We start from the raw sequence: 25,305 nt of genomic DNA on the forward strand, positions 1-25,305 counted from the left end.
ATTATGAAAAAAAGTAAGGGAGGGGGAGGGGAAAGAAACGTAATGGCTGTGAGTTCGAGACATCGAGTCACGGCCACGTAATAAAAGCACGTAGGGTCCGTGCGGCGCGCCGAGAGAAACTGTTCGGTATTCTCTCTTCTCTCCGGCTCTCCTAACCGATCTCGGGTTCGAGTCGCTTCGGGTTGGCTTTCTTGTTCTCCGGTCCTCTACTCGTCGCCGTAGAGTCGCTAGATACCACCGCGAGTTCCTATACTCTTTACCCGATGATCACGTCGGCTCGACGACAATAACAACGCAGGTAACGAGCTCGGGTCTCAACTACGCTCCGACACATCCTTTCTAGACTTTCTCGATTTGAAGCGCTACAACTCTTTCGAGATCATTCTAAAGAAATGTCAAGACAAATTTTCATTTTTTAGACTTATAAATTGGCTGGGGTGATTTTTTTCACAATAAATTCTTTACATTTTTATTTTAAATGTGCTTATTAGCGTCAGTATTATTAAATTGCTTATCAATTTAATTTGTGATATTATATACTCTAGCTTAGGGCTGTATTTCAAGACCGACAAAGAATAGGTACGCAGTTTACGTAAATTAAAAATTATAAGATTCACGCAGAAAATATTATTAGGCATCAAGATCCATTGTGATCGAATATAAGCTTCTTCGTTTTATGTGTGTTGAACATAATTATAAAAAAAATATAATTTGCACTCCTTAGGCAACCGTAGAAAATAATACTTTATTAATTGCCTCGATTATTCATTGATTTTGCAAGGATCGAGCTTATTTATTATTGTTATTAATTGTAACCGATCGTTCTGGGAGGAACGGGAGTGCGTAACATCGATCATTGTACGTTTTATCTGATTTTTGCGCTTTTGTATTATGACGTGGAAGACTTACGGCTGGTTTATATACAATTTGCATCATGATAATATCAACCGAGGGGCCGGAAACGATAATTCGTTGGGTGGATGAGCTACGTCAGCTCGTATCTCTTCGCTCTCGCGCTCGCCCGCGTTTTCCTTTTCGACGTGATCCAGTGGGATGCACCTGCGTAATTACTAGCCTCGTAGTAATAACGTAATGGCAACAATGTAGTGGCAAATAGTTATACTAGTGGGTAAAACGATTCCGTTGCGTTATGACACTTTAATGCAACATAAAATGCACACAAAAATATCGTACTGTCATTCGCAATTAATAAGAGCTTTATAGCTGTTTGCATCAGTTATTACCAAATGACAATATAGAGCAAACCGTATCTAATCATTTTTCTGAAATTTTTAAAAAATGAAATAGATAATTATCGAGTTTTAATAATTAATTTTAAGCTGACGTCATCTGCATCAGGTTTATAACAGTCAGTTTCTATTTTCCTCTATGTTTGTTGTCATTATCTCAGCATGTGCACCATTGCTCATTGAAAATGATTGAAACTGTCTGAACACGGGAGCAATCTTGGAAATGATAATCATCTAGTCCGACTAATCATTCATAAGACCGAAACTGCATTTCCGCATAGAGTACGGTAAAATGTAACATAGCGAATGAGTTCGAGAATTTAAATACAATTAAGAAGAAATCAAAGATATATTTCTTTATTGCTTCTAAGTAGTTTCATATTATGTTCGACTACAATAAACATATGAAATTATTTTTTCTTGAATTTAATGCATTATTTCTGAATTATCAATCGAAAATTAAACTATATTGTTGACGTGTGTATATTAGAAAAAATTTGTTTTAGTAGATATTCTCGTATATTACTTCAATCTTTAGATAAAACATCTCAGATGTACTTACATAATGCAAATTAAAATTCCTTTGACTCTGTTTCCGTCTATTTCTTGAATTTTTGGTAAAGGTGTGTCTTTAAGAATGTAGTGTCCTCGTTGTTTGCCAATCTCGAAGCGCACGAACAGCAAGAAGTGGCGACCAAAAGGAGAACGAACGCATTCGACGGTGAAAACGGATGAGTAACGGCCCCCGACAGCCCCGAAGACTGCAAGCACATTGCAAGTCGATCTCAGGGCCAGCGAGTATGGCGAACCACTCGGTCCGCACACGGATGGATCCCGCATGCACGGGGAAAGGGTCATGGTCATGAGCAAGGTCGTGCTCGCGATTGTGCGCACGATACTTAATGCATAGTGCTCGCGAACGAAGATAATGGGACCTACGAATTTCTCGATGCTGTCTTGCCGGGCCTCTCTTCGTTCGCTCCAAAGTGTACACTCCACAGACTACAGAGATGCAATTACCCGACTTCATCGCGGTCGGTTGCCTATCGGACGCGAACAAATTGAAAGAAAACATCCGGTATTATTTTCATCGGGGCAGAGCGTGCGGCTACCCGGCACAGACGAAGCGATATCCGATATCGCCGCGAAAAATCATCATCGTGATTGCATATGTATATAGAAGCGCCGATTGGAGCGATGCCCAGCTTCGGCTATATAAGGTTCGCCAGGTGAAATTACCTATTTGATGATAATATCAACTAAATAGCAATCGGAGTCTTAGCAGGGCTGGATGTGGGATGGCCACATCTACGGGCTTAGTGGTCCCCTTTTCGCGCAAAGTAGCATCACCGTAGAAAGAAACGATCATTTGTTAAATGGCATCGTACTGTGCTATTAAGTAAGAGCGCGCTGTTATTATCGAACCCGGTATCTCAAAATTCCAACTATGGTTATCTCTTTCAGAATAACTATATACTAATAATATAATGGCGAAAGTAATAATGCATTGTGAGCATAACAGTGTGTTACCTAGTCATATATGGATCTATAATCTTGCATTGTAATCAACGATAAACATATCAAATTATAAATTTTTATCAGAGTATTTATAATTTATATATATATAAAATGTAAACACACATTATTTATATAAGGTAAAACATATATATTATGTTATAGTATTTTCACAATGATTGAATTTTGCCAATTAATTAATTAATTAATTAAACATTAGTTAGGGAAATAAGTTGCAAAATTTAATTATTATAAAGATTCATTTACATTGTTTGTGTGTAAAGTGAAATAAATTTAATTTGGATCAGTATAAATTTAATCAAACTTATACTGAGAAAAAAAGTCGAAATTTGCAAATGTTACATCTGACATTTTCTTGGATATTTTTGGTTATTAAAAAATGTGATTCTGATGACGAAATATACATTTTTGTGAAATATGTATATCTTATGAATTATAAAAAAAAATAATTATTTATTTGCTAGGAATAAACTTTTATTAATAGTATTTAAATAAGAATTTATTTCAATGAAACAAACATTACATTCACAAATAAATTTTTAAATAGATACCTTTTTCCCGGTAAATACGAAAAAGAATACAGAATCGGTTTGGTAATATCTTCAATATCATCGAAATTGGAATTCTCAACAGTGTGATTATAATATTTTGTTATCTGCTCGCTTCAACGTTGCAATGATTATGTCGTCACTCCGCACGTCATTATTTCCGCGAGCATTATAATAGCGGACTCCGTTTACTTTTTGTTACAAAACGACGTAGACGCGAGGAGGTAAAACTAAATGCATCGCGCGTGCTTTCTTAAGAGAAGACCTGGGTTAAAAAGGGTCGCGCGGTGCTTTTGTCCGAGAGTGAATCGTCTGTATACGAGCTCAGCCAGCTCTAGCTCTGCTCCATTGAATCACCGAGCGTAATTATGCGGAGTCGTGGAGAGCGCGTATCGATCACTTCGTGGTGCATGCCTGACAATGGACGAGCGAGCGGCGGTTCATTAACCGTTCGATTAAAGCAGCATGTGCATCCGCAGTATCCATCCAGATATCCATTGGATGAGAACGGCTGTCATCGAGAATCACTCCTGGTGTACACACGACGGGGTACTTAAATCGATGATCATCGCCAACTCTGCTAAAATTTTTACGTTCGCGTTATTCGCCATGAGAAACAACCATGAAAATATGTATCGGTCAATAGCGAGGCACAATGACGATGCAAAAGCTTCCTCCTACTGACGCCTGATGATCCCAGAACAGTTACAATTCATTATCTCTGTCTCTCTCTCTCTCTCGCACGTATCAAGAGATCGATTCGAGCGTATTTGAAAGTCTCACGATGACCTTGGTACTTTTTCTTAAATAAGAAGAGGCATTAAGAGGACACGTCATCCAAGATTAACCGCAATCGGTGCGTGCGTAATGTCAGGTATAACGGACGTCGTGCTGTAGCTATTACGAGTGCATCATCTCGCGCGTGAGGAACGCAGGTGTGGAAACTTGTAACCCAATTATAATTTAGATACGTACACGCGGGGGGTACGATCGACCAAGCCAGTTGGCCCTACAAATGTCATTTTCCGGTTGATGGGAAGTTTAATCTACGCGGCACGTATTAGTCGAGTGATTGCGTGCGCTTTCAAAGCTGAGACTCCCACCGAACGAATCATCGGCGTGAAAGTGTCGATGAGTAGAAAAAGAATAACAGGACGAACGGGCGAAAGAGATGAAGAAGCTTTACGCCACCTTTACGCTACCGGTATATCGTGACCGAGCACTCACGATCGCCGTCTCTCAAGTCACATCTCGTTTCGCGAGAGAAGCCTTCTCTCTTATCGTTCTCGTCTCGTGTCTTCCTTCAATGCGAGAATACGCGCCCAGTAAAGGAGTATGTAGGTCAGGAGGTCTAATTCGAGTGGATGTAGAATACAGATAATTTGTATCCTCTCACAATATTTTATCGTGGGTGTGACAATTTTCTCCCGATCGTCTAAATCCATCGTGTACTACCGCGCCTTCTCGAAGAAAAGGCGATAGCCGAAGGATCGCTTCTCTCTGCGTCCCGGGAAATAAATCGCGGTGATATATAACACGTATAAAACATACGAGGGATAAACGAGAATACAGGGACGCGTAGTAAATTAGAGGTGCGTTTACCGCGTTAAACGCCGCGGCAGATCGCTCCCGCGAGCTCTCGTTCGGAAACCTGTTTATTTTCTCTATGTTTACCGATAAGACCGGCGGTACATGAGGTGTGGCGAGTTGCGAAAAAAATCAAAGGCTTTCATATTCCGCTATGTGTTGGCGTCTCTTTCCGCATAGTCCTTATTTTACTACCGTTTGATAAATTTCTTGCTGAAGAGAGTCGGACAGTTCTAGATAGCGCGTGTATATACTTTAGTATGCATCGACGAGTTCTTTAGAGTAAATTTGGTCTTCATTACGTCCGCAGATAAGTTAAACTACACGCACAATCATTTTCCACTAATGTTAGTCGTCTGCGAGATATGATACTTTGGAGAAAACAGGAGTCACTGATAAAATACTGACAACTGACATAGTCAGTTATATATTTCCGACGTTCAGCCAAGCGTGAAATGGGATTATTCAATAAGGCGATCCATTTATTTTTGATTTATACGTCGTGATCCTCTCGCTGATCTTTCCGCTATCGCGGCGGCTTTATCGTGCGACTGCCATTCGTATATCGCGTCAGTCCCCGTGCATAATTAATAATCAATAGCGAGTGACAAATTATTCTGCCATATTAACCGCGGTGGGAATCATTATGTGGCTCATGTATTATTATTATTACTAGTTCCGCTACGTGCGTGGAATTTTGGTACGCTTTCGCTTTATTTGTCAGAAATGTAAGCGATTTTTTTTTTTTTTTTTTTACGAAGTTTCGTTTTTTACAGCAAACCGAAAACAATAACAATAGATTAATAATAGCCGTTTTTATGTAAAAAAAACCATACTTTGAATAACAAAATCTTATGAGACAGTAGTATGAAATAATGTTTCTTAATACTTCTTTCTAGCTATTTCTTGTTCAGTATTGCTTTCATTTTAGCACCTTCATAAAAATGATAAACACGTAAACGCTAGGAATTATTTGAACAACTTTCAATACGTTTGATAGATAAAACACCTGAGTGGTTTTTAATTTGGATCAACCATCTGCAATGCAATACAAAGCACATCAAATGACACATGAGAGGCAACCGTGCGCTTGAGAGCAGGTAAATAACTTTCGAAGAGCCATTAGATAGCACAACGAGAAGAAGCCTCTTCGCGCGTCATTCCAAGGGAATGTGATTTCGAAATAAATATCCATCAGCGTGGTCTTCGCCATTGATGCTGCAATAATCCTGGGATGACGACGTTGTCGTTCAGTCGCACGTGCCTGCATTCATGATCGACTCTTTCACTATTTAGATGATGTTTTCATTTTCCTTTACCGTTCTCTTCCGAGGATTACGTCCGTATGATAGATGATACGATACCATATACAACTCTGCTAATTAGACATTAATCAGGATCTCTACTTTATTTATATTTTTTTACTGGATCTTTAATACTTGTAGGATCATTCAAAAAATACGATTGTTCTACATTTCAGTAGAAAAAAGAAACAGATATTATTTAAAAGTACAGTAGAATTATAAATTACAAATTTTATTATATTATAAATGAAATATTCAGCAGAGGCTGAATTATTACTTCAATTTTATTTTATGTAAGCTAAACGAGAAAAATGACTGTATCGATTATGCTTAATCAAAGTCTCAAATTACCTTGAAAGATGACGTGTAAAATTGTAATTGAATTAAAATGACCGATTATACATTTCAAAAAAAATATAAATAATATAATTACGGTAATAGTAAATTGCAAATATATTGCATGCAACATTATAATCAATAATGCTCGAGCGCGTAGGATAACAGGTTGAAAATGTTACGCACATGCAAAGTGCAGCGCGGCAGATTATGAGCAAATGTGGACTTTTCTTTATTTCTTTTACTTTTTTAATGTGCTCGCAGAAGCAAACGACCAGCTGATAACATCAGTCATTTATATCGATGATTATAATTTATAAGCACAGAGACACGTGGTATAATATGTGAAGGCGCATTAAAAAGATGGATGCCAGTGTGTGTTGCAACAGGTCTTCACTTTGTCCACGTATGTAAAAGCTGTCGTTTACGATGCGTGGTATTGGTATAGGTAATCACCAAAGGTTCTATGCAATTTCTTTCATGCATATGCATACATACATTTTGTATGTGTGTATTGCGTGTTTGCGTACAACATAAGGTAAGGTTGGTTTAATAAACGTAATGCACAACGCCAGCAAACCGGCGTTGCCGGTGCAACCACCCCCGACATTGCTTCGAGCTAAATAGCGGGGGCGGCAGGGTGGGAGAGCAATGTACAGGGTGTCTCGCGAGAGTTTCGATTATAATCACCATTGTGATATAACAATTTGAAAATGTGCATTCATTCTCTCTATATATACTTTTCCTAAGAGAATCTCAAAAGTATTAGTTCAATGTACATATCGCTTGTATCATTAATATCATGTATTATTGATAGTTTATAAATTATGATAATGTATATATCTCGTATACTCAAAGTAAAATATTCTACACACATAGAATGAGATAAATCCTACAGAGAATCGGTCTAAGTAGATGCAGAAGCAATAGTGACGTAACGGCATCTCGGATTTCTGAATGTGCCTAAAGTCATTTATCAGATTGCATCGGGCATAATGCGGAAAATATAGATGTAATCGGTAAAAAGCTTAAAAGGATCTGTAAAACCTGTTTCTCTTACGGCGGTACCAGGTGCCACAAGAGCAGGATACATTCCATACGAGGACACCCCGTAGACACGTACAGTCTCTTATTCCGGTGTGCTTACACGTTCTCGATGGTCGTGGCAATTTCGTGTAAGCGAATCGATAAAGCCATTGAGCTAAAACGCGATACAAAAGAAGACGAAAAGAATATCATTTTTTTAAAGAAAAAAATTTATTTATTTGTTAAATTTTATTTAAGATTTCACAAATAAGCATCAGCAAATTAGATATCGAACAATCTAAATAAATATTTTTATAAATATTTTTATAATTTTTATAATATTTTTATAAATATTTTTATAGTAAATTTTTGAAGAGAGCGTATGTATATAGCATTGCAAATGTATTTCTTTTCAAGATATTAAATTCTAAATTGAAGACTCTAAACTGTGGATTCAATAATAGGAATCCAATAATATCTTCGTATAAGGGTGTTTAAGATATACATATATTTAAAGTCTCCACATCGCCGCATCTACGTAAGATTTAACCTAGGGTGACCTAGTCCTTGGAAGGAACGACGAATCATTTCTAAAGCTTGCCGTGAGATACATCACACCCTCCTGCATCCAATTTCATTCGTACGCCACGATGCGTGTCAATTGGCTGATTATACGCTGCTGCAGAATCGCTCGAAATCAGCACACAGGTATTCCTACGCACGTGCGGATGAATAAGGAACTCCAATCGGTGTATCGTTAGGACAATTAATTCAGCCGACGAGCCGGATGAAGCATAAGAGAAAGAACGTGTGCAAATCGCAAAGAGATCGCTCCGCTGTCGTTCCGTCGCAGTAGCTGCGTCTGAATAATAACATCAGTGACATTCTTTCCACGCGTGCAAAGGATGCAGAGGACGAAAGGATCTGCTCTGTTCATGCGTTTTTTGAATGGTCATTTTTAGATTGTTTTTAATAAAGTTTCTGTAAGAGAAAAACTCGGCGTGAATAAGTAAAGTCAACCTGAGCTTCTGTTTATTAGATTAATAGGTATATTAAAAAAAAAAATTGATAATAATAGTCAAGCTTAGAATGACAGTTAATAAATGTCTTTAATAAAATTAATTCAAATTAAAAATGTTTGATTAATGTAACAAAAAAATTAGCTTAGCTAATAATTATTACTTGTTTAGGAAAATAGAATTAGCACTAATTAAAGTGCTAATTCTTTTATAAACATGTAATAATTATTGCCAAACGGTTACTATTATTATGCTTGATGATATTAAATATTGTATTAATACGCTAAATAAAATACATTTGATAATAAGTATATTTAATTCGAGAGCTATTGTTGAACGTTTTTTTCTCAGTATACCTTTCACTTTATTTCTTATCATCGCTATTCGTTATTATTGCGGTAGATTTCCACATTTATTCGAATTATACCATATGATATACACTTATACGAGAAAAGAATAATTTTGCTGAATCATAAAATAAATTTGTAGGAATTTCAAACATGATGAGTAATGCTGCAAAAAATTTTGACATTCTAATAATTAATTTGGGCATTCTATATTATTTTGGTAGTCCAATACAAAATCATTTTTCAATTTGTATTTAATTGGCAAATTTGTAATATTTCAACAAAACCGTTTTTTGGGTGTACGCGAATGATGAAGCGATTCCTTGTATATAAACATGTGTCATTATTACAAATTTGTTAATGGAAACGATGAAAAGTGGCTTATTAAACAATCAACTGTCAGAAGCCGAATGCGAAACGTTTCTATCGCGTGATTCTTGAATGAATGAAATAACACCTTACTCTCGTAACATGCGAAACGGAATGGGTACTTGTATATCGAATGACTTACGAGTTACGAGATCCGATTCCAACATCTTCGGTCTGTGTGCCATTGTGCGCGAATGCTCGCTGTAAGAACAACGGTTATATATTTTGCAGACGGAAATAACGCGGGACGAATGCATTTCTATCACTGTGATTTAAAAATAGCTTGACATAACGCGTCTCTCGCCACAATGTTATGTTGCACCGATGTAAGGTAAAATTTGTGCCGCACGTGGTCGCGACAACGGTCGCCGAAACGGACACGTCGTGCTCTATCAAGTTTCTTGAAGGGCCAGAATCGAACGCAGTGAATTGCGTTCTCGTAATGTATGCAGCGGGATTGAATAGGGAAACAGAATAACGAAAGGGAGTGGACGTGTCACTAGTAAAGGAATGAGATGCGACGGTCTTCGTAATCCTCAAATGCTTCTTATACAAAAGTTGCGGGGGAAGGGTATATAATATTCGAATATGGGTGAACAATCGCTTTGTTGGCAGTGATTTATGGATCTATACAGGGGCCACGACGACGACGACGACGACGACGACTGTTTAGTGTCATGACGAGTTTTGTATTGTACTCACTTCACTTCCGGGATGTCGTGAATCAAACAAACACGTCGCGATTGGCGCGATTATACGAGTTAACACGCCGGATCTGTAGGATTGTAGGTACTCCTTGTAAATTTTATGATGAACATGCATAAAGAATCTATGCGTTTTCTCAACTAGTTGTAGTGTTACTTTTCCAGTATTCTAAAATAATTTGCTATTGCAATTAAAGATATTTAATACACAATGGAAGGCATTTTGCATAATAAAATTGATAGTATTAATAGTAAAAGAAAAAAGCCACTTATTCTTGTTACATCTTTATTAAAAAATATTTTTTTTCAAATTTTTTTCAAATTATTTTTTTATTATTATGGAATTATGTTTTAATGGTCTGATTAATACAAAGCATTCGTTACGTAATTACATTTTATGCGAAAGTATATAAAATAGTTGCGGAATGATACTGATAATTCTGAAGCACGAAATATAATTTTTATTATCAATTGGCTTTCAAATTATAAAAATTACATCTATATAGTATTAGATATTAATTAAAGATACTGATTTAAATAACTTGTAGGTATTTTCTTCTTGTTTAAGTAGAAACAATCAACAAGTCAATAAATAGTGAGAAATTTTATGAAATAACTGGTTGTGTAAGCTAAACACAGAAAACCGATTTATAATCTCTCTCATTAAATTCGAAAGAACGTTTGGTTCATTGACGATATTAAGCGAATGTACGTTTTGTCGTATCACGTTTTACGTGAGAGACTCGTCGAAATACGAATTGGGCACCAGGATAGTTTATGGATTATCATAATACAGCTTAAACGCCCAAACGCGTTTATTGTTAGCTATTACGATACGGATTTATTCCGGCTACCTGCCAGCCAGACGGCGACCGATTACTTCCACCGTCATTTCGTCACACAAGAATAGTCCTCGGAATCTCAACCTCGACCCTTTCACGTCCGCTTCGAAGACTATAAAACTTCAATCGTACCGCCGTCGATCAATATATTCGCATTACATTCGCATAGCAGCCGCGTGGAGACAAATAAAAGCAATTGTTCGCACACTGCCGATCGGGCGGTGCACGTGGGAGGTCGGAGCTGAGCTCAAAAGTCGATAGCCGGAAACACCACGGTCTTGTTAGCTGCTGATCTAAGCAATCTAAGTGTGGGCGCTAGATCATAGGCCAGTCAATTCTTCAAAGCGAGTAAATATGGCGAAAGAGAGTATCCGTGATCGGGGAGCGATAAGTGAAGGCGATAGATCTTTGTTGATACACTTTTCGCCTCGTCTATTTTCCTCATATCGCGATGTACCATTTCTCTCATTTTTCGGATTGGCACATATCACGTATGACGCGTAAGACGTTTCAGATATATTGCGATGCGGCGGATACCTATCGTTGACGAGTGCAGGAAATTGGAACCGCGTCTGAGTGAGAATCAACGCTTGTGCGATACGTCGTGGGCGTCGATCGTGCCTACGAGCGATCACACGGTGATCTTCTGGATCACGCTCCAGACCGATCTGGAATAGATCAACCGCTTTCGGATGGGATATAAGGGTGGGGTACGTGGAAGCGTGCACTCGCAGTTTCTACTATTCCCACGCCCACCGTTACTGGACAACCACGAGACCGCAGAACAGCCCCTAACCGTAGTCGTCGCTAACCACTAACATTAAGCCTGAAAAAGCCGGCCATGAGCCGATTCCATCGTCTTTACCGCGGCCTCGAGAATCGTCGGGATCACTTCGATGGCACTAAAGTCCTTCGTTATACGGTGACCTCCGCCAATACGATGATCTTTGCGCCATCACCATCGAATTCGGAAAGCCGACTTGTCTCGACAACGATCGTTTCTGCGCGAGAGTCCCCGCGAAAGCGACTCTCCAAGCATTGTTATTGAAACCGCGCACCGGTAATCTCGTAGGAAACGTCAGATTATCGGCCGCTTATGTCGAAGGGAAATGATTTATTCGACAGCGATCGCACGAGCTTACGTAAACTGGTAATAGCTGTAGGGAATATCCGCGTGAGAACCCGCCGGCTTCTAACTTCTGCCACGAGATTAAGTCACGCGTGCATCGTCGCGCGCGCGCCGTAAAACTTTCAGCTGTATATCCCGCCGGAGTACATAAATGTCTATGTCATAATGATAAGATTATCTTTATTGCCTAATAGTGCGTCGTCGTTTTCCTTACTTTGGCGTGCGGTTGATGAGAAATTGACATCGATGTTCGCTTATGTCCGGTTGTTTGTTGACGAAAAAATGTGAATTGTAAGCTTCAAGCTACGTTATTTTACTTTCTACATTACACCCACTCGTTTGTGAAGTGCTTCGCGACATTCTGAGCTTGCCAAAGCCGCGCGAATCCTCGAGTTCTCCTCTGGTAATCATTAAATTGCGGGACCAACGACTGCAGCCGTCGTCCCACGCACAGAGGTGACATCGAATCTGGCATACCGAAACCATCGCTTCGAAATTGGCGAGTCTTCCAAAGATGGTTTTATCAGATTACTTTTTTATGTCGAAGACGAGATTGATGATTAATTTTTTAAATACAATATCACATTATTTATTGCAATTTTTTCAAATAAAATTAGCAATTTTCTATCAATTTACATATAATATATATTTTACAAGATATTAAAAAATGATATATTATTGTATAATTTATAAGTTAATGCATGTTGGATTTATCAATTTACGGTTGCCGAGTTTAACAAAGCAAAAGTCTTCTTTGTTAACAAACATAATTTAGTAAATTTCAATTGTCAATTAAAGTAGATTCTCTCTGGGTTCTATATCTTCACATTCATCACGCTGCAAATAGTAACCTTGATTTCTTGCTATCACTTATGTAATTATTATTCTTAACTAAACATTACTGTTCGATCTTTCGATTGTAGGATTTCATTACGAGCATTCAGTCGTTATGACATGGCTTGACCGCGTCCGTTACGTTTGCACGCGATACCGATCCGTATCGATACATCTCCGGCGCCGCACCTGTATACCGACGTTGTTATTACCTGCATCATTATCTTTATCAAAACAGTCAATCTTCATTAAAATCGTGTACAATGTTGCTCGAAGCATTGGCGAGGGCCAACCGGATCTGGAATCCAGTTCGTCGACTATCCTTCGGTGCGAAGCTGCTCTTGTAGTAGACAAACGCAATTCTACGAATATTCGCATATTGTCACGTATAATGACAGTTATATCATTTAGGAAGCAATGCAGGCAGAAATCGTGTACGAGGAGAAGAATAAAGGAAGAATGAAGTACACGACAAGTCGACAATGTCAGAGAAGTGGATCCATAAAGGCGGAGACTGCTCGCTATTGCTGAGTGCAAACGCATGCTGCTGCTGATAAGGCGCCTCTTCGCACTCATCACATAAGCGACCGTGGTCTACCTGATAATCCGTAAAATGCATGATTTATTATTACATCGCTCGACGATGGGAAGTATGTAGATACTACATCTATCCTCGCGACTCCGAAAGTAAATTAGCGCGATAATGAGCGTTGGTACTTGTTTTGCCATAGAAATAAATGAATGAATATGTATGGAAGTAAACATATTACAATACTTAAGAAAATGTAAGTTTCTTTGACATTTTACGATTCTCTGCATTAATTCGAACGATTATATTGTCTGAAAACCCTCACAGAAATCTAATGCTAGTTAATTTAATACTAATTAATTTAATACTGAAAGACAGTAATTAATTATTGTCTTTTAGTAATAAATTAATTAATATTATATTTCTATAAGAACAATAATATGTTCATGTAGAAAAAGTAATTATAGTAAGTTAAATAGTATTTCTTGGAAAGAAAGAGCTATTGCACACCAAAATATTTTTATGTTTAATATATGAGAATGCATACATAATTTTATTTTCTAATAATAATTTTTAAATCAAGCAAAGAAAACATTTTTTAAAGATTTTATAATATACTGAAATATCACTTTATGCTCAATCTATCGTAAATTCAATTAAGCTTATAATGTCTGGAAATTAAATGAATAGTTACCTGTTGTAGATAAAAACAATCAGTAGTAATATATATCTTCATCTATATTTATTAGTTTGTATTTATTGTATTTATAAATTTTTTTGATTCTTTCCTATGCAATATTAATAATAATATTAATTTCATTTCAGATAATTATTAATTTACTAAACTAAAATTTAATTTACTAAAATTTAATGTAAAATTTAATAAACTTTATTTTTAAATAGATATATATGTAATGTTAAACATCACATCAAATTTACTTTAATATGGAAATCTATGTATTTATTGTTCTAGATTATTATACATTTTTTTATTCAAAGATATATCTATGAAGTTTAAAATTAATAATTAAGAATTATTTGTCATATTATACATAATAATTTGAACAAAGTTTTAGCATAAATGTACGAAAAAAATTAAAAAATTATTATGATATTTTTTCCAAAGTATTTATTCCAACATAGATTATAGATAATAAGACATAATATGAAACATGACTAAATATAACTAATTATATATGTGACTGGGCACCGAAATCTTACAATTAGACAATTTCGCTTATGTAGCTTCGATTGTTCATGATAATAATTAGATGTTTACAAGAGGTAACAAATGAAATAGAAAGAGAGAGAGAGAGAGAGAGAAAGAAAGAAAAATATGTATATATACAAATATGTATATATACAATTTTAACTTAAATATCCACAAAACGGGATTCTTCTTCCTTACATTACGCCACCGAATGCAAGGAATTAAAAATAAGTCATTGCACAAAGAAGTCACTCTAATGTACGATTACAATTACTAATTAAGGCATATTTAACAATGTTATAAATAAGTATTAATAATATGAGCGCGCATATTTTTTCTATTCTTTTCTGTTCATCACAGACTGATATACATATGAATATAAATCGGTTTTTATATATAATACATAGTTAATATAACTATGTAACATAAACTATAATTTTTATATGTATACATATAAATGTATATACGGTTCATCTTAATAACGTAACATATACGATAATAGTCTCGGTAATGGAAGCACATAGTATATATGTATATATACGATGTATGGAGCCATTTTTTGATCTATACATCAATTTAATTTTCTAGAAACAATTCATCTTTCACATACGCTTTACAAAATAAAAATTAAAATTAAAATATTGCTTTTGATTATAACCAAAGACCGAATGTTGTAGAAATATTTATAGACATTGTAAATATTTATTACTAATTTATAATAAAGAGATATATGTTGGTTATAATTACAACTAATATTTTTGGTACATGTGCCAATTCTACTTATATATATATATACTTATATAATTAATTTACTATAAGAAAAACTATATCATAAGTCTTGAAAATATTACTGTCCCCATCATAAAATTAAGAATCAATACCTATACGTATTGTGTGATAAAATAATAATATTATTATATCAATAATTAATTAATTATTTCATGATGATAATAATTGTTTGTAATGCATATATATATATATATATATATATAGAGCACTTTGTCGTTTATTATGGATTAGGTTTACGCGCATATTGAGCATATTCATTATAACTCGATAAAAATATTAACTTAATAAGTTATATACATAGGTATATAAATTATATACATAGATTTGTCATTCGATGAAATTGCAACGTTTTTCCTATTACAAGATGTGATTGCACTAATACATTTGTAATAAAAGTAGGCTAATTGATATTAATATTAAATTCTTCTTGAGCTGTAACGCATATTTGTACATCAATTATCGAGAAACGTACAAATAAAAAACACGTTGTCCTAAACCATTTCCCCATCGATTAAATATAGTAGTAATGTTAAAATATTTTATGATTTCTTAAAAAATATTTCTATATATATTCCATTATAATCGTACTGTCAGTATCATTTACATTTTAATCGGTTTATCTTATAAATTATTAACGATTAAAAGAAAAAATAATGGAATATTAGAGAAATATCAGAAGAAATGTTACGCAATCACTACGAAATCTTTTATGAATATTTTAATAATTCATCATCATTTACATGATATATAAAGAAAAGTAACAAATAAAAAAAATGCCGATTTATATACTGCTATCAGATATTCGACATGAAGAATGAACAATATTTTACACCCATAAAATCTATAATAATACGAATGTATAGGAAAATTTTAATAAAATGAAGAGAGAAAAGAGAACATGTCAAAAAATTAGCTATATACAAAAGAATGAAAATTATATGACTAATGAATTTGATTTCTCTCGGCATTATTAATTCACGATTGTCGTAGTGTTACAGTAATCTTATAAAACGTCATATTAGATATCTATAAAAAAGTGGTATCACAATATCATGACGTATGCGAACGAACGAATTCGTAACAAAGTTATATTATAAGAGTAAAAGTTACAAATTAACTAATGTAACAACAAGTGTGTACTTTAATATTAATCGATGTCTTCTTACAGTTACATTATTGCACAACGGTACAAAAATATTTCCAATATTTCCCATTAAATTGTAGCAAGCATTTCGCTTTAAACATTACACTTAAAACTTTTTTTCATTGTGAGTGTAAATAATCGATTGACAATAAGTTATTCGATTTTTTTCGCTTTGTTTTACGAGGATTAATCGTTTTACACTCGAGTCGAAAGAGAGAGAGAGAGAGAGAGAGAGAGAGAGAGAGAGAGAGAGAGAGAGAGAGAGAGAGAAAGAATTTAATAGTTACATTAAAATATATTTTAAATATATTCTCCTAAGATTGATCATCATATATATTGTATATATATAAAGTCTTTAATGTATAAATTATTATTTACAACATAATGGCGAAACCTACTAACTGTTCTCCTTCATTGATCGTTAAAAATGTACTTGTAAATGCAACCAATGCAATTTATAATGAAATGTTCGGAAAATATCTCTTGTTATACCTTTTTACATTTTAAGTACAAAACATTTTAAAAGATACATAAAACAACAAAATTAATATAAATAATAAGACTATAGAAGATACATAGTAAAGAGATAGAAAAAGAGAACGTGTGCTATCTCTTACATTTATTAAGAATAATTACTATTTCTAGAGAAAAGAAAATATGTTAGCCAGGAATCCTAAAGAAGAATTTGAGAGTCGCAGATTCTCTGGATTCGATCCCATGTATACCTTGATTTTATAAGTTTGGAAAAAAATTAAAGATTGTAAATAAAGAAGTATGAGGCAAAATAGTTATCCATTTCGGAAATTTAGATTTTATCAATCGATCTATATGAAGAAGAATTTTCATCAAGAAATTTTTATGAGAATATATATAAGATAAAATAGAATGCTACTTCTGTGCCTTGCGTTACGATTTAGAAAGATTTATAAGTGAAAACACGAAGTATCTCTAGGAAAATTCATAGATACTAGTAATTTCGCCAATAAAAAATCTAGACAATCAAGGAATGAATAGGTCTGTTACATGCATATGCAAGATGTATTAATGGACGAAGATGACTCAGAATGCGTCATCTTCGTCCATTAATCAGAACTGTATTCTCTAATTTGAGTCTAATTAGTTGAATGAATAAAGTATTATCGATTTCATCCATCAAACGTAAACTTCACCTCTCTTGCTACTGGTGACGGTCGTCGTAGCAGATATACTCGTAGATGACGTCGGGGATGTCGTGCTACTTGAAAGCGATGCATTTGTACACGAGACTGTACTAATTTTTCTTGAGGTATCCTGGCCTCTTTGATTGGACCTGGAGAGATCATGACCGAAACTGTTGGTCCTCGATCGAATGCCTTGATTGTTGGACCCGATGATTAGCCTGTCCATGGCAAGACCATCTTGTCTACTCGATACGGAGGCTATGCGAATTTCTCTCGATTGCAATCCTGGAGATTGTGGTAACGACATGCTTCTGTCGTTACTTGGCTGCGCCGGTGATACTGGTGGACCGGGCAGCGAGGCCGATCGTCTACCTCGCGCATCTATCGCCATCGCCCTATTAGCTTGAATTCCGGGCACAGCAGCGGTGACCACATAGCCCAGTTTCTCGGGTCTCATCAAGATTGGCGAACGATCATTGTAGCCATCGAAAATGGGTGAACTGCCGTTGCTACCCATCGGGCTGTTGTTGTTGTCGATCAATGGTGTCGAGCGATCCTCTTGTCCAGTGATACTTCCGCTCCTGCTGCTACCGCTTCCGCTACCTTCCTCTTCACTGCTTGTGACCTCCGTCAATGTCGCCTGGACGCTGTTATTCTGATTATTAAGATGTGGCGTCGTTGTTGTCGCCGTCGTCATCAAACCTAATTGCGTCAGATGGCCCATAGTGACCGGTGTTAAGGTAACCGGCGTCATTAGGCCAGCACTGGTTAATGTCGGCGAAAGTACGGCCTGCGCCAAAGCGGCCGCTCCTGATTTCCCCGAGGCGGGCGTGCTTTCAGTCTCCTGTATCGGCGACAATACCACTACCGACAAATCGGTTGGATAGTGACCGTTTGCTGGTATCACGCCCACCACACCTGCGCCGATGTTTGCCGCATTAGCGGCGGACAAAGCCAACCTCTGTTCACGATCGATTACCTCCTTCGTCACATCCGGAGTTGGTATGCGTGGTCTGTTCTTTAGAGATACTGGCACCGAGTTCAGCTTCGTCATAGTACCTGCAATTATTAATAATTATGGTCACCGTTAGAGCGATATTAGCTTGGTTCCGGAATCGGAATCATTTCGAGGACGTACATAGAAAATATGTAATGACGTTGTCGATTAAACTAACATTTCTCGGTTAAAAACCACTACGTCGAGCGAGCGTGAAAATGAGTTTTAGACTATTGCTTTGGCGCCAGGAAGCATATCGAGTTACACTGACGAGAATATAATTAGATATAAGACGCGGACATGATACTTTTGCAATACCATCTTTCTCTTTATAAGAAGGAAAAAGGGTAAAAAGAAATACAAGGACTTTAGAAAATTTTCTCATGAAAGCAAAATAACCACGGAAATTGCAGAGGTCACGCAAGATCGAATATTGCGTAATTTTCCTTATACGTGGAAGCAATAAAGGAAAAGCTTGCGATTCTTCGAGACTTTCTTTTAAGATCCATGATTCAGAAGAAAAAAATCTTCGATTGATAACCGCCCAAGTTTTCTTCGAATATTACGGAGACAAAAAACATCATGAAAATAAAGATATAGAATAAATAAAAACTGTGAACATTTAATTCATTTTGAATAATTTTGCGTAAGAAAAGAAAGTGTTGCTACTCTCAAAGATTTATTTTGCTTTATACGATGATTAATTGTAATGTATTTTAAAATAAAACAAATATAATTAATAAGACATTGTTATTAATGTTGTTTGGGTTTTATCAAAGCGAATATACATTTGAAATAATTAAGACTGACATACAATTGTTAATGTAAAAGCTTCTACGCACCTTGACGACCCATACGCTGGCTTCGGACGCTTTTTCGTCCGACGAGACGATCGTAGAGCGACATTTTGAGATTAGGATTGTTTGTTTGCGGGAGACCACCAGTCTCAGGGCTACTATACACGCTGTTGTGGCGGTTTCGTGTGAAGAAACCACCGCCGCTACTATACGTAGTTGAAGAACTACGTACCGAACCAACTCGGGTGATCTGCCTTTGGAACCAGCCATTCTTCTTTCGTTCCACTAATGGAGTATCCACACTCTCCTAATGAACGCACGAGATTTATTATCAAAAATGTCGCAAAATTGTGGCAGGGAATAAATTTATATAAATCGATAAAACAAAAATTGAGACATAATTGTTTAGACGTCTTACCGATAAATATATAATTCTATAAGAGAGCGCAAGTTAAAGTTTATATTATAAAATTTTGTTATAAAATTATCTTATAAAATTATTTCATTATTGTTACTGTAAATAATTCACTTACATAATCAGCGTACACATCATCCTGATGAGATTTACGATGCTGACCGTGACTATGAATCTGTGTACCCAGCATAACGTTTGCATAAAGAGCGTCGCTATCTTTTACTTTATAATGTTCCGCGGAACCTTTCGGTTCTTCTTTTCGATACTGCTCACTAGCGACTGTATATGGTAAGTCCTTGGGCACAACTTCGTCCCAATATTGATCTTTCAGAAGCTCCGGATGTTCCTCGTGCATCTCATCAACGATCATGTAACCTGCCTGTTACACGTGCAGTGATATAATGAGAAAAACTTAACATACGATTAAAGAAAAAAATTAATTTAAAGTATACAGTAAAAAATATTTCCATGCACAAATATTTTGCTGTAATATCTACTTTCCTATATATGTAAGAAATATTCGTAAATATTGTAATAATGGTTTATGGATTTAAAACTATCATTTTTTATAATCGCCTTTTTTGCTTTTATGTACCTTGATATGTCTGTCTATCAACCAATTCAGCTCAATGTCGTCATCATCTTCACCGAAAGGATTAATCAACACCTCTGCAACTTTCAGCCATCCAATGTAAAAACAAAACTGCAAAGAACATATCGGTTTTATAAAAAGTCTTAAAGATTATGCAGGAAGACTCCTACGCAACAGTCAGTAATTGAAGATAGTATCGTTCATTTTAATCACCTGCAGCGCTGTGAAAAACGGGAAATACATGTCCGGTTCTTCATACTTTCCGGTGCCATTGGAATGTTCGACGAATTGTCTGCCAAGTAAAGCCGAGAAAAAGTAGGCGTATAGCGATAATGTTACCACCTAAAAATATTGAAAATTTTGTGACAAAGTTCTTATTATAATATCTCATTATATTATCATTATATAATATTATCATTATATAATATAAAAAAAAACATAGATAGAGCGAGTAAAAACTTTTACAAAGAAGTTCGCATTCATCACAATAGGAAAGATTACCGCGTTGTGTTATATTTCTTTTAAAGAACAATTGGTTTAAAAGTAAAACAAGATCTGGTAGGAAATTATTCTCACCGGAAGTCTCGAACTTTATTAGACTTCGTTTTGTCGCTTTTTCTGTGTCATATAAATACAAGCAAACAGGTTTAATGAATGAATATCAAGGTCGTTGCAAGTGCCGCCTTTCTTATTGAAGGTTACCAGGAAACGGTAATTTATGTAAAAATATAGCATGACTTGTGCATAAGAAAAACAACAGATAATTTCATGTGGACTTCATACATTTCGGAATCACCAAATTCAAAAGATTCCTTCTGAATGTAACGTAAAATTATTCCCGTAAGCGTGACGTATCGCAGAAAAATTACTGTTCAACTCTTGTCGACCTTGACCATGCAACATGTATCGGCTTCGTGTTTCATGTACGTTTTATTATCCGCGCTGCATTGATTAAAGTTTAAAAACGCCCAAAGGAATATTCCTTTTAATTAAACTTATTGTAATATACATGTACTATGCAGTCCATTCATAAACTGTAATAACTATAGTTTCTTGTAAGCACAAGCATTAATAATATTAAAATAAGATGTGCTGTAATTACATAGTCTCAAAAATTTTAATGAGTTAAGTTTCAGCTTGCATTAAATAAATTATTTTACAATTCCTGCAATGATTTCTCTCTTTTAAATATCCAAATACAAGAAACAAATTTATATATTTCATGTAGAAAATGAGAATATATTCTATACGTCAAGTTTAGATTAAAATGATTTATTTTCATACATGATACATGACAAATCATTGTAAGGCAACGTCTTAAAATCGTTTGTTACAAGGATAGGTAAAAACGTTTGCAATGTAAACGCAAGCGAATGCAATAACAGCGAGCATCCAAAATGGGTATTAATCTTCGACGGATATATCATTACGCGATGAATACTCTGCGGTCGTTACGCGTAATCTTCTTGCGATTTCACGGAGTATGTCGAATCGTACTATCATCTTGAAAGAGATTTATATTGTGATTTACACATAAGAAAAATACTGTAATACATCATTGCTTTGCTGGTTTTTCCCAAATTAATAATAAACTTAAACAATTTTATTAGTATTAAGTGTTAATTGTCATTTTTTAAATGAAATAAATAAAAATGTATCTTTATTTATTCTATTGTTCATGGTAACAATAAATATATTTGAATATCTACTATATATATTTATATTTAGACATATTAATGAATATAATTATTGATAATAATAAAAAAATAAATAAAGAAAAGTGTTTAAAAATTCGATGATAATACAAAACGTTCTATAAAATAAAGATTTATACGGAACTTCTCGTCGCATCACGTTCGCCAGATTTGCGAAATAACGCGGTCTTTAATTTCTTGAAAATAGCTTTTGCACAGTTAATTAAGGAAATTAGTTGATGAACAATTACAATTGCACAACGCATACATATTTGCTAAATACGAATTACATCTTTCGAGAAGAGATTCATTTCACTGCTTCATTCATTTCACTTCAATATTCTTATGTATTCTTCTGAATTCTAGATAGAAAGGAAGATTTAGAAGGTTTATGACGCAAAAAAATAAAGAAAAATAATTGCTAACGTCAATAGTTTGGCGTGCACTATTATTATATTAATAATTTGAATTAGTAAAATTATGTGCTAAAAATGTTTTGCAAATAATTTTAATTGTTGCAAATCATTATTGTCAATTACCCAATAACGTTTTTTTAGCAATTACATTCTTATTAAAAATGATTTAAGCATGTACTTAATATTTATAAAGGATAAAGAAATAATAATCTACTTAATTAACATGCATTATTTTACGAAGTAAAATTCATGTTATTTGAAATAATGTTGACAATATTTGTGGTCAATATTTAGCAACAGACTTTTCTATTTATCTGTAGTTTCGGTTTAATGTTACATATTACAAATAAAATGTAAATTATGTATTGAATACAATGTTGAGAGGGAGAGAACGAAAGGGAGAAAGAAAGAGAGAGAGAGAGAAAAATTACATAATAATGCACCGTATCTCTAGCGCTTAAAGCATGATAATGACACAACTAGAGAATGATAAAGACATTCACGTAATATATTCAACATCTGCTAATAATACTATCGATAAATAATTTTTCCATGGCGCTAATGACATGAGAAAAAAATAAACAGAAAAGCTTAAAAAAGTAATATTATCTCTCCTATCTTTTGCACATGAAAGAAGTTTATTAGAGAATGCATAAAACTAGAATTTCTTTATTTTTTAAATTATCTAAATATAAGTCTCCGCTATTGTTAGTGCGTAAATAATATATTTATAAGATATTATTGCGATAAGATATAACTTACAAACAATTAGGATGTACTAATAACTAGGATGTAATAATCGTTGAAGTTAACTACTCTGGATTTAACTCGTCTTTAGTGCGAAAGTCAAGTAAAACTACAGTATACAAAGTACTACTGGTTTTACACTTGCATGATTCAGTACTGAAGAGGAAGTCCAGAGTTAGATGTTAACTTTATCGGTAAGTACATATCAATTGTTTGCAAATTATACATTATTACCTTATAAATATATTATTTACTAACAACTGCAGAAGCAATGTACTTACTTATATTTAATTTATTCTTGAAGTTACAAAACTATTTTCACTTTAATTAATTATTTTTGTAATTATTAGAATTTATATACTGCGTTTATAAATTGTTGTCTTATAAATTTATTCTTTTTAATTTATTCGTAATTTTGATTGTAATATATTTTTTATCAATCAATTAAGTCAGATATCTAACAATTTGTTATGAAATTTCAATAGTCAAATATTACAAAATTCAATATCTGTTACACACATAAATATTTATAATAATTTCAATTTCACGAGAAATAACAAAACACTTTAAAGAAATTAACGCTTTTAATTATATATATAGCTTTTAATTATTTAACCTAATATAAAAAGCTTAGGATTTAATATAACGCTTATCGATTTTACATGAGAATACTCACCTGAGTGTAGACTAGAGGGACACAGACAGTATCGTAACCAATCAATGCACCAAGCCTCTTCCGGATGTCACTGAGTTCGACAAGGAGAGTTTGTACTACATGATCGCTAGTAATCAGAGCTTCTTTCCTTGCCCTGTTGATGATATTAGTCGCCCAGACCAACGGCATCCAATATTTAGACATGGCCGCCTTCTTGTTCATCATCTCAAAGATTTTCTTCTCCGATTCCATCATCAGACCTAAGAAAATCAACGAGATTAAGCACGAGATGTTTTTTTTGCTTGCCCGACTTAAGTAAAAAAACATTTCCGGACGTCCCAGCGAACTGTGTAATTACACAGAACTTTCCCCGTGCAAGACGCTTGAAAAATTTTCTCGACTAGATATACAGGTGCTTGTATATTGTAAATCACGATCAATATCACAGGGCAGTAAGTCAGCTAACGTGAGTCTCGCAATGCTCAGCGATCCCGCATTAATTAACAAATTCATCAGCACGGTTCGTTAATCGGCAGTGAATTATCAAGCAATCAACATTTCGCTAACTTTCGCGTGCGTAATTCTATGTACATGGAATAGTCATATGTTTATTTGAGCTGGGTGGTAGACTTGCGGGTGCGTACGTGAAACTGTATATAAACTACTAAACATGTCCATTGTCTATGTTTCTTCGGAACTAAAGTGAAATCGCCGATCAGATAAGAATTTTACATTATTTTCTAATTAACAAAACATTATATAGAAACAATGTCCCAAAGTTTTACTAAACGTTGCCGCAAATAAATTTTCTCGGTTAAAAATTGTATATCTTATATTTTAATAAATCATATATTACGTTCATAAATCAGTTTTATTCTCTATACTATGACTAACTTTTATTATTCTAATTCTATGTAAATTGAAACGTAAAAAATTATTATATATATAGCCATATATTTATTAGATATAAATAGTAAATTTAATAATAATAGAAAAAAGCATATTTCCATAAAAGAAAACGCTCAATGTTTTCAGTAGGCGGCATTGTTGCATGTAATTAATAAGTACTGGACAAAAAAGGATCACATATTTGTTATCTGATTAAATAACATTATGTATTATTTACAACCGGTGACATGAGTTTGTTGTAAATATTGGACACGCAATGAGAGATTGTGAAAAAAAATAGACATTTGATTAATCCAATAAATCACTTTTATTAATATTAACTAAGAGAAGTTAATATAACGTAATTACTTTCATGTGCAGATTTGCGTTAAAAAAATCGAGAGACCGTGATGTGTAGAAATTACTTAAACCGAGATTATA

The 25,305-nt window shown here is 34.6% G+C and overlaps 1 protein-coding gene across 2 annotated transcripts in view; it reads right to left on the reverse strand.

Annotated features, from left to right (window-relative positions):
• Window positions 1–14,294: 14,294 nt before the first annotated feature.
• Window positions 14,295–25,305, reverse strand: part of Best2 (bestrophin family protein) — a 51,560-nt gene continuing 40,549 nt past the window's right edge. For both annotated transcript variants that reach the window (XM_011067461.2, XM_087413775.1), the window contains 6 exons: window positions 23,998–24,236; window positions 20,678–20,806; window positions 20,468–20,575; window positions 19,991–20,251; window positions 19,503–19,764; window positions 14,295–18,722 (listed from right to left, as the gene is read on the reverse strand). In XM_011067461.2, the coding sequence (XP_011065763.2) occupies window positions 17,656–18,722; window positions 19,503–19,764; window positions 19,991–20,251; window positions 20,468–20,575; window positions 20,678–20,806; window positions 23,998–24,236 (2,066 nt within the window). In that variant the 3' untranslated portion in view covers window positions 14,295–17,655. The remainder of the gene's footprint in view (window positions 18,723–19,502; window positions 19,765–19,990; window positions 20,252–20,467; window positions 20,576–20,677; window positions 20,807–23,997; window positions 24,237–25,305) is intronic.

Source organism: Acromyrmex echinatior, chromosome 15 (genome assembly GCF_024713525.1).
Source record: "Acromyrmex echinatior isolate Ae372 chromosome 15, ASM2471352v2, whole genome shotgun sequence".
Lineage (NCBI taxonomy): Eukaryota > Metazoa > Arthropoda > Insecta > Hymenoptera > Formicidae > Acromyrmex > Acromyrmex echinatior.